The sequence below is a fragment of the Seriola dumerili genome, unplaced genomic scaffold (assembly GCF_002260705.1).
Source record: "Seriola dumerili isolate Sdu_G_001 unplaced genomic scaffold, Sdu_1.0 BDQW01000381.1, whole genome shotgun sequence".
Classification (NCBI taxonomy): domain Eukaryota; kingdom Metazoa; phylum Chordata; class Actinopteri; order Carangiformes; family Carangidae; genus Seriola; species Seriola dumerili.
Window position 1 is genome coordinate 1,264,051 of NW_019174636.1, and position 16,333 is coordinate 1,280,383.

At 40.1% G+C, this 16,333-nt stretch overlaps 2 protein-coding genes across 2 annotated transcripts; one reads left to right on the forward strand and one right to left on the reverse strand.

The window, feature by feature from the left end:
- Positions 1 to 3,485: 3,485 nt before the first annotated feature.
- On the reverse strand, positions 3,486 to 11,236 carry LOC111233248 (zinc transporter Slc39a7-like). Its single transcript, XM_022761020.1, has 8 exons — positions 11,109 to 11,236; positions 8,502 to 9,105; positions 6,991 to 7,159; positions 6,429 to 6,509; positions 6,109 to 6,243; positions 5,785 to 5,895; positions 5,461 to 5,657; positions 3,486 to 4,630 (listed from the first exon to the last, which is right to left on the reverse strand). The coding sequence occupies exons 2-8, from the start codon at positions 9,093 to 9,095 to the stop codon at positions 4,376 to 4,378; spliced, it is 1,542 nt and encodes a 513-aa protein (XP_022616741.1). The 5' UTR covers positions 9,096 to 9,105; positions 11,109 to 11,236; the 3' UTR covers positions 3,486 to 4,375.
- A 680-nt stretch (positions 11,237 to 11,916) lies between these two features.
- On the forward strand, positions 11,917 to 15,828 carry LOC111233210 (major histocompatibility complex class I-related gene protein-like). The gene is made up of 7 exons (XM_022760974.1): positions 11,917 to 11,994; positions 12,494 to 12,760; positions 13,027 to 13,305; positions 13,445 to 13,747; positions 14,482 to 14,586; positions 14,682 to 14,699; positions 14,799 to 15,828. The coding sequence occupies exons 1-7, from the start codon at positions 11,946 to 11,948 to the stop codon at positions 14,807 to 14,809; spliced, it is 1,032 nt and encodes a 343-aa protein (XP_022616695.1). The 5' UTR covers positions 11,917 to 11,945; the 3' UTR covers positions 14,810 to 15,828.
- The last annotated feature ends 505 nt before the right edge of the window (positions 15,829 to 16,333 follow it).

Here is a 16,333-nt window from a genome sequence, read left to right on the forward strand (position 1 = left end):
ATGGTCTCTTTCTCAGACTGACTTACTTTGTGCATATATCTTTATTTTATTTATTGTTGTTGTTGTTGTTGTCATGTCCAGTTATTTTTTTCTGGTTAATAACACAAACACACTGACTAACTCACATCTTTTATAGTTGTCTTTTATGGACGGTTCTTCATCTGTTCTAAGTGAATACATTTTTTAAATGGTGTGATGTTTTGTTGAGTTTTATTACACAATACTTTTTCTGACCTTTTTTAATCATACCCCTGACAAAGCCCCATATTACAAAAAAAAATAAATGAATAGAATTACCACCTCTTTCTATTTTGTTAATTATTTTGTTTTCCTCTGCCAACCAGTCAAACTGTAGGAAAAATGATCACAGTCTCTCCTTCCTGAGTTACAGCACTGAATAATGGCCAGAGGTGTTTTTGCAGAAAACTATGATGTCACAGTGAAGTTGACCTTTGACCATTTGGATATAAAATGTCATCACCTCATTTTTTCCTATTAGACATTTGAGTTAAATTGTGTCATAATTATTGCATGAATTTGTGAGTTATGGCCTAAAACATGTTTTGTGAGGTCACAGTGACCTTTGACCTTTGACTACCTAATTCTGATCAGTTCATCCTTGACTCCAAATCAACATTTGTGCCAGATTTGAAGAAGTTCCCTCAAGGCGTTACTGAGATATCGCATTCACGAGAATAGGTTGGAGGGACAGACAACCTGAAAACATAATAATAATAATAATTATATAATTAATAAAGAATAATAAAAACTGGAAACATCACTGAAACTAATGAAAACTAAACTAAAACTAATCATTTTCAAAAAATGAAACCTAAACCAGAAACCTGCTTTAAAATTAATACTAAACTGAAATTGAAAACAAAAAGTCAAAACAAAATAAAAATAAAAACTAATGAAAAATCCAAAACTATTATAACTTTGTTGTATTGTAATCTTGCAGGTATAATGTTTACAATGTTCATCGTGTTAGCACTATAGTAATTACAAAATCATAATCCAGTGCTTTTAACAAGCTTTAAAGATCCCTTTTTTGCTGCATCATGCCCAACACATGCCTGACTACACATGCGCTGCCACAGGTAATGGTGAGAGTGTGAGCATACCTGTGTATACATAATGAGCTGTAATGACAGCAGTGAATTGCATAATGAAACATACACATGACGATGTTATGACTGTCACATAAACATTACATTACATTTTCTTTGCGATTTAATTTGTGAAGTGTGTTTTTCTGTTAGCGGTAAGAACCTTTGTATTTTTCGTCTCTGTGTATCTGTGTGTGTTTTTGTTTTGTTTTGATTGTTTTTTTTTGTTTTGTTTTTTGTTTTTTTTTGTGCGTGTTTACTTTTATTTATTTGTTAGCTCAAATGTTTGTTTTATGGGTCCTGGAATAAAGCAGATATTTACATGAGCATTATGTGGTCATGTTTTCATTGTTTTTACTCTTACTCAATATACCTTGCAGCAGCTTAAAACTACCTTAAACATGACAAGCTTTAAATGTGTGTTTAGATTAATGTGGTAACTCAGGTTTGTAAGGATAGTTCTGAATGTGCTGCGGTTAAATTGGTAATTAATAAGCAGTTGCAGCGAGTGCCAAAAGTTAGCATTACAGGTTGGTTACAGTAGTAAAACTGCGACATGTGACTTTAGATATCTGTTTTAATCAGTTTAAACATTATTAATTTACATCAAGGAAACATCATGTTTGTTTCCAGCTTCTGCTTTCAGAAAAGAAAGAAAGAAAAACTTCCCACAGCTGTTTAGAACAAAATAAAAGCTGCAAAATGTTGGTGAACCACAATCATGCCACATGCCCTGTGACTCATCTTGTTTCCACGTGTCACTAATTAGATTCCAGAGGAGCGTCACATTTCATGCCATCTTTATCTATTATTCATCAGAAATAGACAACACCTACACACCTTATCCTAAGCCTCGTTAATTAACTTTTTCATTTCCCCTGGGCCCCTACACATTGTGTCCTCTGCTGACAGCCGGGGGAAAACAAACCACACTGAAGGAAGGATTTATGATGTCTGTAAGGTTTCACAGACAAACACCAACCCAACATTTCTGCACTGTTACTGTAACATACAGTTAAAGTCGCAGCATGCTAGTCCACCTTTTTCACACCAGTGTTTTCCAACCTTTTTATCTGACTTCCACCATGTACCCGTGTGCAGATGAATTCAACATCATCCGACCAGTCTTCTATCATCTGTCTTCATTTCAACTCAGTAACTGTTTGTTCATTTGGTTTAGTTTCAACCATTTTTAGCGCTAATATGTGGATTTTGTCGTCTAATCAAAACACTGCAGTTCATTTCTTTTTTCAAAATAAATGTTATTCTCAGTATCCCCTCAGGTATAGGACAGAAATAACTGATCTAAAATACAATATCTTTACTTGTCTCTTTCTTTTGTAATAGTAAATCCTTTGACATCCCCAGGCTGCTGAAAAATTTGTCAAGTCTCTGTCTGAAAAGGAAAGGTCATTCTTTGATTGAACCGCTCGAAATTTATGCGCAGGTGCCATGTTGCAAAGACATAAAAAAAACGGTTTGGTGATGTCCTAAGATTTCCTTCACCTTTTTTTTTTTTTTTTTTCAAATTACAAATCAATACGATAAAAACGAACTCTTGGTTCAGTGAAAAAAAAAAAACTCACTATAAAGTTGCAGCTAGTGCGCAGTGGAAGCTCATTGTAGAAAACCAGGCAACCAGGACTCAGCACATGATGTCAACACATGTGTGTGACACATGTCTACATGATATGCGTCAGGTGAAATGTTTTTCCTGCTTCTGCACCGTTTATGCAAATCACCTGCCTCTAGGGCGCTTTAAGAAAAAAAATCAAACACCAATTGAAGGACCTCTTGCTCCCTCTTGTGGTCAGGCCTGTTAATGAGAGGCAAAATCATTTTTGATTAAATTCAACTGTTAAATAAAAACAGGGCCATTCAACCATTTATGTACTATCACAGGTTACATTTTCAAGTCTTTAAGTTCATAATATGTTGAAAAGTGATCACTTTGAAGATTATCGACCTTTATTGGGAATGTTCATCACAGCTGTCAGTGTTTTTTCTTTTTAAATCATCCATCAGGTGGAGAAAAAAAAATGTGTTATAGGAATGTTAAAAGTTAAGGGTCCCATATTTTACACTTTTCCTGTGTTTTATTTCATGTTTTGATCCATAAGAAGATATATTTGTGGTTTTTAGTAACTACTAGAGTAGTTTTACATCTCCTCCCTCAGGCTTTCTGAGTGATCAAATAAAAATATAGCAGACCTCAGTTTAACACTTTGAGAAAACAAATCCTGCAAAGTTGGACACTGGGTCCAGGTGGGCCATGCTGGGGGCATGGCTGAGGGTGGTGACAGTTTTGTTGTGACATCACAAAGTTACAGAAGTCCTGACAGCTTGTTTTAAGACAGTTATTGAATACAGACTGTGTGCATCTTGTCCATGGATTTCACACTTTCACACTGATACTTTTACATTATTAATACAGAACCTAGACCTGCTCTATAATCAAGAAAGACATGGACAATTCACTTTCTACAATATGGGACCTTTAAGTCTTCCTTTGATAAAACAAGAGCATTAACATGATGCCATGTTGAGCACATCTGTAGAAGCCACAACATTTACTTTTATTTTGTGGAATGTAAAAATATTAACATTCAGTATCTTCATAACAAAACAGACATGAAACACGTTTCACTGAGCAGGTGGCTGTAGTGAGAACAACTGAGCCAGTCCACTGAGCTTTCTCTGCCGTTTCACTGACCCGACTCTCAAATGTAGATTTAAGGACCAGCCACTAGAAGACCACCACTCTAATGACAGAAAGATTTATGGCTGCAAAACTGATTTACTTGAAGCCACTTTTGGAGGTTAGCAACTGTCAGTGTAAGCTGCAGGTGATCCGTGTAGTGAAGGTTGCGAGTGAAGTTTTGGGACGGGTGGACAGAAAGATTTCACCTCGTGTCCTGATGGAGGCCCTCGGTGAACAACACAGCAGTCCTCAAAAACGCCTCCATCAGTTTGTTTCTTTCCAGCTCTCAAGTCTCCACCGCTCCACCGAGCCGACACTTTTCCTCTCAAAAACAAATTGTAACACAAATCAGGGATGTGACTGTGAACTGCTAAAACACACAAGACAACAAAAATCATCCGTTTGCCATAAGTGGGTGGTGTTTGTCCCAAAATAGAACACATTAAAAAAAACAAAAAAAAAACAAGAAAACACACCCCTGACAAAAATATTCCACTTGAACTCTACTTTAAAACCACCTTTTTTAACCTGTTCCCTCTCTTGTCTCTGTCTCCTCTGCTGCGTCTCACTCGTACTCGGCGATCAGCACCATCATGCCGACTCCGAACAGCAGGGCCAGAATCTCCATCAGGGACTGGCCGAAGCTGGCGCGGCCCGCAAGCAGCTCCGGGAGCACGGTCACCGTGGCGATGTAAACAAACCCGCCGGCCGTGAAGGGCAGGATCCAGGCGGTCGCTGCGGCGCCCACGCCTTCTGCCAATAGGGAGCAAGCTGTGCCAGCCAGGGCTCCCAAGGCCGTCAGCAGCTGTAGACACATGGCCTGATGGGAGAGAGGCAGGGGATTATAATATCAACACATTCTCCACACATTTATTTATTCTAACATTTTCTTAATAATATAAAACAATAAAAATAATAACACATTCGTTGGGAACAAGTTTCTATATTAATTTAAGTGGTTGTGCTTGTGACCAATCAGAGGGGTAAAAAAAGTCTATATATCCCCTTTTCCACTGGTCAAAAAACCCGCTAACATCTGGCTTTTGTCAGCAATGTGAATGGGTACAATCGGCATTCTCTCCCAGGTTAAATGACTCTGCAGTAGACGCGGGAATTTATCGGCTTCGATCGGCAGTGATGTAAACACATGACACCCGGCTGAACTCATAAACCCCCCCCCCCTCCTTTTTCCTGCTGTGGCGTCTTTCAGAGCAGACACACTGTAAACACACCTGTCACCTGTGTGCATCCTCTCAAAAAGGAAAACTCGTCTGGCAGTGTAAAGGAGTCAAAAAGGAATTTGAGGATTTACCCGCTTTTAAAAAAACCTGCTTATACCGTCTTATCTTTGTGTAAAAAGAGTATTAGTCTCTTCTGCATTCATAGCATTTAGCTTGTGTCCTTCTAAATCTTTTCCAACACATTTATATGATTTTACAGTTTAATAAAATAACAGTTCAGACCTGAAATTAAACCCTAGCATTTGTCCCAGCTCATTCTGAATGTTTTAACACTCAAATGTGAACAAACTGACAAGTGTCAATTTCCACGTAGGTGTCGGCATCATGAGCATCAGTCTGTTAAAGGTCCGGCTGATTGTGCTGGGAATATAATTCACTCTAATAAATTGCAGCTTGACTGGTCAGCTACCTTTTTCTTGGTGCAGCCAGACTGGACAAGGATGGCAAAGTCTCCGATCTCGTGCGGGACCTCGTGCAGCAGGATGGTGAGGGTGGTGACGGCGCCCACTGCCGGACCGACCAGGAAGGAAGCTCCGATTGCCAGGCCGTCAGTAAAATTGTGTGTGAAGTCCGCTGCCAGGTTCAGGTAACCTGACACCTTGATGTCTGTATTAGTGGAGAGGACAGAGAGTGAGGGGGTTTAAAGAGTGCAGAAAGACACCAGCAGAGGGCAGAGTTCTTCTACTTTGTTTCCTATTAGAGATAAGTCTATGAAAATCAACATATTGTTCACCTGAGCTTTGTTTCTCTTCTTTCTTTGGCACTTTCTTGTCTTTGCTTCCTTTATCCTTTGTCTTGTTTTCCTTTTCTTCCTCTCCATCACTGTCCTTTTCCTTGGCAGCAGCTGAAAATGTTACACAGGATAAAATTCAAGTTTAGCCACAATCCCCAGATCAGCTGAAGAAATGAGGTCTACTCCAACAGTTTCTGAGCGCCTTTGGTTAATTTAATAAAATAAAATAATAAATAAAATTACAAAATAGCACCTGCTAAAAACTGCAATCTGCAATAAAAATAGTTTTGTTTGTTTTCTGCAGGTGAGTTTCCACCGACGTACCATGTGAGTGGCCGTGGGAATGTCCATGGCCGTGCCCTCCCTTCACCAGACGCACAAATTTCTCTACAACCAGGAAGGCGATGATCCCGCCGAGGACCCACAGACCCACTGACATCATGTGACCGTGAGCAGCTCCTGTGCAGGTAGAGGATGAGGAACACTGGTTGGAACTGTGATAGATGAACAGTTTGACCCATCCACAGCTCAAAGGCACATACAGTATACTGTTTGCATCACCAGAGAAAAAAAGATTTTTACCAGCAGTCAGAGTACCAGTTGACTACATATACAAACTAAGAGAGAAGGCAGCTACTGCGCACCGTGGGAGTGGCCGTGGTCTTGCGACTCTTCACTTTCATGCGAGTGTCCGTGATCGTCCTCTCCATGATGAGAGTGGGGCTCTGCGAGGGAAAAAATAAAAATAAAAAAAAACATGACGCAAGAGGAAACAGACATTAAAGTCAAAAGGACAAACTGAAGATGCTGCGACTGTGTTTTTGTGATTCTTCTATGTGTGTGTGTGTGTGTGTATTTATTCATGTTGAGGAATCACTTACCCAGAGAGCCTAACCTGAGGTGTTTGTACATTTGTACATTATAATAAACGTGAGAAACAAGGATCAGTCCCAAAACCTTCAGCTGCTCTAAGTAGCGTCACACTTTCTCAGCACCGTGCGGCAGCGGTGAACATCTGAAGGACTTTGTTACCCATATATCAAGAAATGTGACGTGTTTGCTCAAACATGTTTGAATTTAAACTTTTTGCCTCTACATTTTATATGAAGAAGGAAATAAAACCTCAGAGCTATTCAGACAGCCAGAGTAAGAAAGTAAACCAGCCAGAGCGAGTAAAAACAGCCTTCTATGGATTCAACTACCCACCCAGAGCGTGTGGTATGAGGTGGAGGAAGGCGTCGCCCAGCAGTCCGCCGGAGGCAAAGCTGAGCAGCACCTTGAGCAGGTTCTGGTGCTGGTCGCTGTTGGACTGGACTGGGATCAGAAACAGGATGAGGAAAGGAGCCGCGCTGATCAGCAGAGTCGCTCCGATAGCCTGCGGACAGGAAGACAGGGAGGTTTTACTTTACATTAGTGTCCCGCAGGAGAGAACGTCCTCAAAACGCAAGATCATCAAGGATGCGACATGAAGACGGATGACTCGGGTTTCTGAGTGTTTACACACGTAAACAGGGAAGGTTAAATACAGTTAAAAAGAAAAAGTCATTGTGAGGTTGTTAAATCTGTTTTGTGAGAGGGACAACTGAAAAAATAAGACTAAAACGCTTCTGGCACAGACAGTGTGTCCACATGTTGTCAAACAGAGCACAACAAACTAACATCTGGATACCAATTGTGGCTCCAGATGTGTTTTTGTTTGTTCGCACTGGTTGGGAAAGAGTCATGAAATTCGAGTTCCTCAGAATAAAACAAAACTGTTTCAACATTTACAAGAATTAGTGAAACTCTTTAGAAGTCCCCCGAAAAAAACAAGCAGAAGGTGGAGGTTTCAGGCTGTGAAAACATTTCTGCTCGCCCATGTGTGCCCACTGCAGAGGTCACAGCTAAAGGCAACGCTTCTTTTTGGTGCCAAGCTGACATTTTTCTCATGAGACCTGACCAGAGTCCATTTTATCTCCAGAACACTGTTGAATCTACTGCTGGCTGATCTACCCTTCCTCTGGTAGCAGAGTCAAATCAACAACTGAGTTGATCTGAATTATTCTCAGTAGCCTTGTGTGTTTTCAGGTGGACAAAACACAGAAAACACGACACTCTAGACAAGTAGAGGACAAAAACTATGGCATCTAAATGTCAGTTTCAATAAATGACAGTACCTACCAAGCTCTTAAATGCATAGTTCAACACATTTGCATATTTGTTGAGAGTGAGGTGAGGGCTGATAATATGAAATTGAAGTTAGATAGTTAGCTTAGCTTAGCTTAGCATAAAGGAAGTGGGGGAAACAACTAACCTAGCTGTGTCTGCATTTCAAAAAGCCAGCAAAGTTCTCATTTATTTATTCCATCACAAAAAACTTGTAAAGTGTAAAAATGGCACATTGTGGTTTTATAATGCACAAGACTATTTCTTGGCCAGCTGCAGTGAGTGTTACAGAGATGATGTGTTACGCCAAAATGTCAAACTTTCCTTTTAAGGCATTGATTTGTTTTCAGACTGAATTTCTTAACATGAAAGGACTTTCTGATTAAAGCGGTTCTTCTTGAGTAGCCTTACACCTATTTAATATTTGACTTGAAACACACAGAGGGAACACACAGTCTTCCACAGCTGCTGTGGGAGGATTAAACACTGAGGCTCCTCCCTGTGTAAATACTCAATTCAACATTTAACATTTCAAACTGGTAACACATTATGAGATCACATTATAACCACACCTGCGTCCAGAGCTCCACCATGTCCCTCTTCTCTCCCTCTGCCTCCCTCTTCACTCTCTCCCCTCCGTGCGTGTGCCCATGCCCACTCTCCTCCTTGTGCACTCGAACAACATCCTCATGATGAGCGTGCCCGTGTCCGTGATCATGATTGTGAGCGTGCCCGTGATCATGAGCGTGCCCGTGATCATGATCATGAGCGTGCCCGTGATCATGAGCGTGAGCGTGCCCGTGATCATGATCATGAGCGTGCCCGTGATCATGAGCGTGTACGTGCCCATGATCATGAGCGTGAGCATGCCCGTGATCATGATCGTGAGCGTGCCCGTGATCATGAGCGTGGGCGTGTCCATGGTGCTCCTCTTCAGCCGTTGGGAGGTTGGCCTCGGCGCTCCACTTGCTCGCCCCGTGGAACATCTTCACCTGAGGGCCATGAGAGTGTCCATGGTGATCCTCTTCTCCGTGGGAGTGGCCGTGGTGATGGTGGCCATGTCCATGGTCACCATGCGAGTGGCTGTGAGCGAAGGTTGAACGGGAGGCGAACAGCAGTACTGCAGATGTGGCCAGTGTCAGCGCCAGCAGACGTACACAGCCCATATTATCCCCTCTGACAAAGAGAGAAGACAGGAAGAATAAAAACTCACAGGCTGACTGATGATTTAACTCTGTTTACACATACACTCTAAGTCACTTTGTGTGTCTTGGGCGTGGATGCAAGATAACAGAAGAAGAATTATTTAATCAATCCGACTTTATTTGTATAGCACTTTTCATAGAAACAATGTAACACAAAGTGCTTTATAGAATAGAAGCAATAAAAAAGCAACCCCCCACCCTTCACTCTCTCTGTGTCTCACTCTCTCACACACACATAAACATAAACATAAACATAAACACACACACAGAGCACTAAGAGATAAAAACTTAAAAATTAAGACAATAATAATACTGAGGAATTACTGAAGACTGGAAATTAGAGATAAAGACAGAATGATAAAGATAAAATAGTAAAATACTAAAACAGAGGACATGCACTGAGGTGAGTAAAACCACAAATGAAAGGTAGGATATTAAAAATCTAGTAAAAAATGAATACAAAAAAGATATAAAATGATAAAATTCTATAAGAGAGCAGATGTTTGGAAGAGAATAAAAGCAGAAATAAAATAAATAGCCAGAGATAAAAGCAGGGTATTAAAAGGAAAACAATCCAGAAAATGATCACAGAGTAAAAGGACAAACCAGTAAAACAGTTTAAAATATATAAATAAATAGAAAGGTCAATAAATAAAATTCAATAAAGAGCCAGACTAAAACGATCTGCCTTCCTACAGTGTAAATATTTTGGTCCTGCAAACAAACCTGCACTTTCATTTTCCTGGTAGGTTTAAAAAAGACTGAATGTGTAATGAGATTAAATTAAAAGCAACTATAACTTTGTCCCTTGCTACATCTATCTTACACCCACATGTGCACACGTGTGGCAGAAGTAGAGACTTGCACCATCCACTTCATGGCACATGCAAACTGTTTTAGATGAGATGCATTTACAGTAGTGGCACATCAATCGGTACAGCGATTGACACTGGGCAGAAACTGCTCTAGGAAAGGGCTTGAAATTAGCTCTCTCACTGTGACAATGAAGCACAAGGAGGCGAAATTATAACAGTTGAATGCACAACAATTAATTGGATGATTTACCTCAGTCCTGATTAGCGCAACTTTTGAATGACATGCTACGCGCCATAGATGTTCTTGGTGCATTATCTTACCTTGGGTAAAAACCTTGAAGCTTGCTATAATATCTTTGGCATCAGATCAAATACACTGTTTTGAAGAATTCTTGTGTTGCACTCACACTAAAAGGCTGAGGAGGTGCTCACTCCATATGGACAAATAAGCATTTTCATTCACATTGCATCACATTCAGTGTGTAGTCAGATGTGTTCCTGATTACCACCACATCTGGTTTAAGAACTGGGACAATGGTGCATCTTCAGTGAGACTGGGGTGTGCTCTCCACTCTCCATCAGATAGGCCAGTTTGCATTACAGTGCCAACACGACAGGTATTAAAATTACACTGGGATTTGGCTACTGGATTTTTTCCAGTAAAACATAACTACAAGTCATGATGTCTGTGCAGCACAGTTAGCATCTCAGAGTGCTCAATTAAAGTTTTGCTATGCTAGGTATTCACTGGCTGGTTTGCCCTGATTTAATCCTGTGTAGAGTATTTGATACATTAGAAACAGTGAAGGATGCATGCTGATGTGTGCACACAGTGTGAATGTGATAACTGTCGAACCTTGTTGGCTAACTTCACGTTTAGCCATCTGACTTTGATTTAGCTGTCTTGTGATTGTTTGTTTGCTGTCGGACGTGGATGTAAAGCAGATAGTCTCTCAATCTCAAAAAGTGTTGACTTTAATCACAGTAAACAGTAAAAGCCGGTCTTCAAACAATGACCACTGATCCCTGTTTCCATAAGTTGTGCAGGGAGCCTGCTAGGTGGCTAACTAGCTAGTACCCCGCTTGCTAACATGTTGCTGCAGCAGGAGCAACATCGCTAAGTGCGACACACAATGAAAAACAAACAATTAACTCTTACCGGATTGTGTCAGATATCAGTGCCAGTTGGGCCGCCGGATAACTCTCTGTCCTGCCAACAGTAAGTCTGGTAAAGTGCTAATAATGTGACTACGTTGATGCTGCTGGTAGCTGTGTATAAGACGTGGCATTTACTCAACTCAACTCATTGGACTCTCGCGGGAACGCGTCTCATTCCAAATTTGCCTCCTTCCGCGCTCCCTTGTTTAGATTGAAATATATATAGGCTATACATATATATGTTGGATTATCAATGATGCTGTTTACAATGTTATATAAGCATATTTTACAACATGTGTAAAAACACGCCCATTCATACACGATGCAAACCTTTATATGGGATGATGATAATGCAAAGGAGACAGAAGAGGGATACAGAGGGCTCAATAGAAATATCGCGAGATGAACCTCGTCTTTTGAATAATCGCCCCAGTGCATCCTGCAGGAGACCAGGATGAGAAACTCCAACGACTAGACATCAAGGACGTATACATGCTAGACGTATATGAACAACCTTTGTATGCAACCTGGTTTTCACTTACACATACACACAGACAGACAGACAGACAGACAGACACACACACACACACTCACACACACACACACACACACACACACACACACACACACACACACATATATATATATATATATATACTATCATTATAATTACTATTGTTATTATATTATATTATATTATATAATTACTATTGTTATTATATTATATTATATTATATTTTACTGTAAATATATTTATTTATTAATATATGTTCACTTAAGACACGCCCACATCAGATGACTCCACCTCTTGAGATTTAGGTCTGCGTATCAGAACAAGATGAAGGAATTGTTTGTTCTGCTCCTGTTGTGTGACGTTGCATCTCCGGGTAAGAGTATGTTGTAACTCTTAGTCGAGACTATCGTTATGTCCTGTTACTGTTGCTGCTGTAAAGCTTGTTTGATTTGTCACCGTACTGTGGAGCCCGATACATTGTCCCTGGGAATTACTTTCACTTTCACTTTTTATTACGCTGATGTTGATTTAATGTCATTACATGTCATCATTAAACATTGTCATTATTACTACTATTGTTTTATACATGTCAGTGCATTATAAAATTACATTTATTTTAATTTAGGCAATTTCAACACACTACTAGGCATGATTTCAAATACAGTGTGCTGTAATTGCTTTTCTATAACACACTTTGCAGTTAGAACTAAAATAATAGTATTTAGAACGAGTATATACCATATTCTTTTGTAGCTCATTGTGATTTAACAGATCTTAAAATTATATTATTAAAGGCAACTGATAACCAACTAATCATTCCCCCTGAGAAAAATGTATAAAATGCAATTCAAAACAATTTTTTTGTCCCACAGTGACACACTCTCTGAAATATCTCCTTACTGCAACTTCTGGCATACCAAACTTTCCAGAGTTCATAGGAGCTGCAATGGTTGATGAAGTTCAGGTGGGTTATTGTGACAGCAACGTCAAGACAGCAGAACCAAAACAAGACTGGATGAAAAAATTAATAAAAGATGACCCACAGCACCTGGAGTGGTACACACTGAAGTGTTTTGGAAATCAGCAAGTCTTCAGAACCAACATTGACAACTTGAAGCAACGCCTGAACCAAACTCAAGGTACATTATTTTTCTGTTGATGTGCAAGCTCAATTACTCGTGCCTGACCAGTCACTCACAGTATCTATATTCACAGACTCAGAGTTTCGTGGACATCATATTTGCCAAATAGCATGGTGGCCCTGCCCGCCATACCTGTACTCTCGAGCGTTCCTAAGTCGGCCATTCTGGTTGCTTTTAATAGAGGGAAATTCTTAGAAATTTGTAGCTGCCCCCCAGATATGTTCTTGCTTTAGTTGCAGTCTCTCTCTCTCTGTCTGTCTCAGGTGTCCACATTTTACAGAGGATGAATGGCTGTGAGTGGGATGATGGCACTGGAGAGGTTGTTGGTTATAATCAGTATGGTTATGATGGAGAGGACTTCATAGCATTGGACCTGCAGACACTGACATGGGTCGCTCCAAAACCACAGGCTGTCGTCACCAAACTGAGATGGGATGCTGAGAAAGCGAGATTAGAATACAATAAAAACTACTACATCCACAAATGTCCCGACTGGCTGAAGAAGTATGTGAACTATGGGCAGAGCTTTCTTCAGAGAACAGGTAGAATCACATGACTGTTATATACTGATAACTACACTCATCTGCCTTCATTCCAATAAAAATGGAGCAATATATAAACACATACTACATCTTTATATGTCATATATGTTGGTATAAACTCATCTGTTTCTCCCTCCAGAGCTTCCCTCAGTGTCTCTCCTCCAGAAGACTCCCTCCTCTCCAGTCAGCTGCCACGCTACAGGTTTCTTCCCTCACAGAGCTGTGATGTTCTGGAGGAAAGATGGAGAGGATCTTTATGAGGACGTGGACCAAGGAGAGATCCTCCCCAACCATGATGAAACCTTCCAGATGAGTGTTGACCTGAACATTTCATCAGTCACACCTGAAGACTGGCGGAGGTACGACTGTGTGTTTCAGCTCTCTGGAGTGAAGGAGGACATCGTCACCAAACTGGACAAAGCAGTGATCAGGACCAATGAAGGTAAGAGTGAGATTAGAGGTGGTGGAGGCAGGGTTTTTTATTCCTGTTTATGGTCTAGGATATCTGAAATTTTAATGAACAGTTAGTCCATAAAACAAGAAAGAACTTGCTAGAAATAGGTGTGTATAGTGTCACCATGTGGCCACTACGTGTTTATGCACTTTACTCTTTCATTTTAACCTAAACATATTTTTTAGATATTCTTCAGCCAATTTTTCAAGACTCCAGAAGTAATTTTCTGCCTTTATCAGAGAAAGTATGGGGATGACAGGAAATGAGCATGACATGACAGAAAAGTCAAAGGTCCAGGTCATGGTGACTTCACCTTGTGGATGTAATATCTTGAGAGCTCTTCAACGGAATTTCTTCAAATTTGGCACAATCGTTCACTAGGACTCTGGATTTGGGGGGTCAAAGGTCACAATGACCTGTGAAAACACTTTTTAACCATAACTCAAGACTTCACACAGCAATTATGACAATTTCACACAAATTGTTCATATTTTATAAGACTCTGGATAAACAGGGATGTAATCTGAAACTAGTCTGAGTGGCTGAGGGATACAACCACGAGGAAGTGATTCTATTTTTTTAGTATTTGAGTGATGTTTGTTTGACCAGAATGATTGACAGCACTGCTAACTCTGACTGCGTTACCACTGGAAACACTTTCAGAAACACACCGCATGGTTTGACAAGCTGCAGCAATGTGAAAGATTTTGTTTTGGTTCCAGTTCCTCCTTCAGAGTTTCCTGCTGCGGCTGTCATTGGAGGTGTTGCACTGCTGCTCCTTACACTCTGCATCTCTGGATTCTTCATCTGGAGAAGGAACAATAATGGTGAGGAACAGTGTGTCCCCCCCCCCACTACCTGTGATATAAGTCAATAAGTCAATTCATGTATTTGACATTGGTATCTCTCGTCTGTATTTCAGGGTTTCAGCTAGCTAACAGTAAGTATTCTACCTTTCTGTTCTAGTGTAGACAAGCATGAATTCACTGTGACAGGCAAGATTTCCTTTTTACTATTTATTTACTGTGTGTCTTGACAGGAGAACGGTGAGGGCTGAGAAAGGATGCTGAACTCCGCTGAGTGAGGAATGAATGGGATTCTGACCCACTATCATGTACCTGGGACAGCTCCAGGATCAGCACACCTGACAGTCATCATGAAATTTCTGCCATTTTTAAAAACCTCAGCTGTCAGAACTGTGACACTAACTATTTTATACGCATTATTACTGTGACAGAAAAAAAAGTTTTGTTGGGCTAGAAATCCACCTCCAGCATTTTATATTTTCAATATTCAAGCAGATTTATTCTCTTATAACCAAAGCAGCTGCAGTGTGTAGAGAGACAGAGACAGGCTTGTGTTGAAATAATTGTTGCCACGACCGGCTCAAAACCATGACAAGGAAAGCGGGAGGCAACACAAGGAGTTAAAGCAAAGAGACCATTATTTATTTGTAACCAAAGTCAAAAATCAAAGTCAATCAAAGATGCTGTGAGGTGTGGAAGTCAGTCAATCAGTAGTGATAGCATGAGTGAAGAATGGAGTATGAAGTGTTGGGGGGGGTCAAGAAACAAAAAAAAAAAAAACAGGGAGAAGACGAGGAGCATGAAGCGTCTGGAGCCACGCTTCCCTCTGTGTGTTGTTCATCAGGAAGGAAGTGTGGAGGATTTTAATAGCCCTGGAACACCTGGCCCAGGTGTATCCAATTAGCCATTACCCAGCCACACCCACTGGTACCTAGAAGAGAAATGACACAAGCAAGCCTCCTGCCCAACAACCAAACAGGGAGGGGTGTCACAGTATGCAATGACACTTGATGATGAAGGATGAAACAGCAACAACAATATTGAATATCACAATATTTACTGGCATATGCAATGTTTTTCATAATATTGAGAGAAGAAAAATAATAATAAATAAACAATAATACATAATATATTATTATTATCGCAAAATTTGGGCTGGACTAGATATGAAGTTGCAGATATGGTCCAAGCCTAGTTGTGATTTCATCATATGGATCATGGGACTCTCTGTAATTCAAATAAACTTCAAGTTTTCGAAATGTATCTGCTTTATTTTATTGTAAGAGCTGAAATTAATGCAAATCCAGTTTGATTGAACTGTTGATTTATATATGTTTGTCCCTTTGTTAACACATTAACATTCAAAGTGTTGCACACATATGAAGTGCTATATTTAATACTCAGCACATTGAGAATTGTTGATGAGATGCTTTTGGTTCAGTAAACTAGAAACTGTTTGGTCAAATGAAATGAAGTGGGAACTTTCACTCTGTTGCTTTCTGTTCCGTCTTCCTTCGCCAAACTCCAAAACCAACGTTTGTTATACTTAAAACTGCTACTGCCAACATTACTAAGAACAATGCTGCACTGGTTCAGCAAAGGGACTGTATATCTGGAGTTCTACATTATAAATAAAGAAGTAAGAAAATGTGCAATTGAGCAATAAAGTCATAGATTTTCAGGTTCCAGTCGAGATCATTTACTGATAAATATATTTTTCTGACTTTTAAGATTTGTAGCTTCAGTGGTTTTAAGTGTCTGGAAAGAA

Bases quoted from the DNA above. Each gene is read 5' to 3' on its own strand.
- LOC111233248 (XM_022761020.1), bottom strand. From the start codon at position 9,095: ATGGGCTGTGTACGTCTGCTGGCGCTGACACTGGCCACATCTGCAGTA. The intron at 7,160-8,501 runs GTGTGGTTATAA...TCCTGTCCGCAG, and splicing joins TGGTGGAGCTCTGGACGCAG to GCTATCGGAGCGACTCTGCT. The intron at 6,510-6,990 runs GTGGGTAGTTGA...TTTCCCTCGCAG, and splicing joins CCTCATACCACACGCTCTGG to AGCCCCACTCTCATCATGGA.
- LOC111233210 (XM_022760974.1), top strand. From the start codon at position 11,946: ATGAAGGAATTGTTTGTTCTGCTCCTGTTGTGTGACGTTGCATCTCCG. The intron at 12,761-13,026 runs GTACATTATTTT...TGTCTGTCTCAG, and splicing joins ACGCCTGAACCAAACTCAAG to GTGTCCACATTTTACAGAGG. The intron at 13,306-13,444 runs GTAGAATCACAT...TTCTCCCTCCAG, and splicing joins GAGCTTTCTTCAGAGAACAG to AGCTTCCCTCAGTGTCTCTC.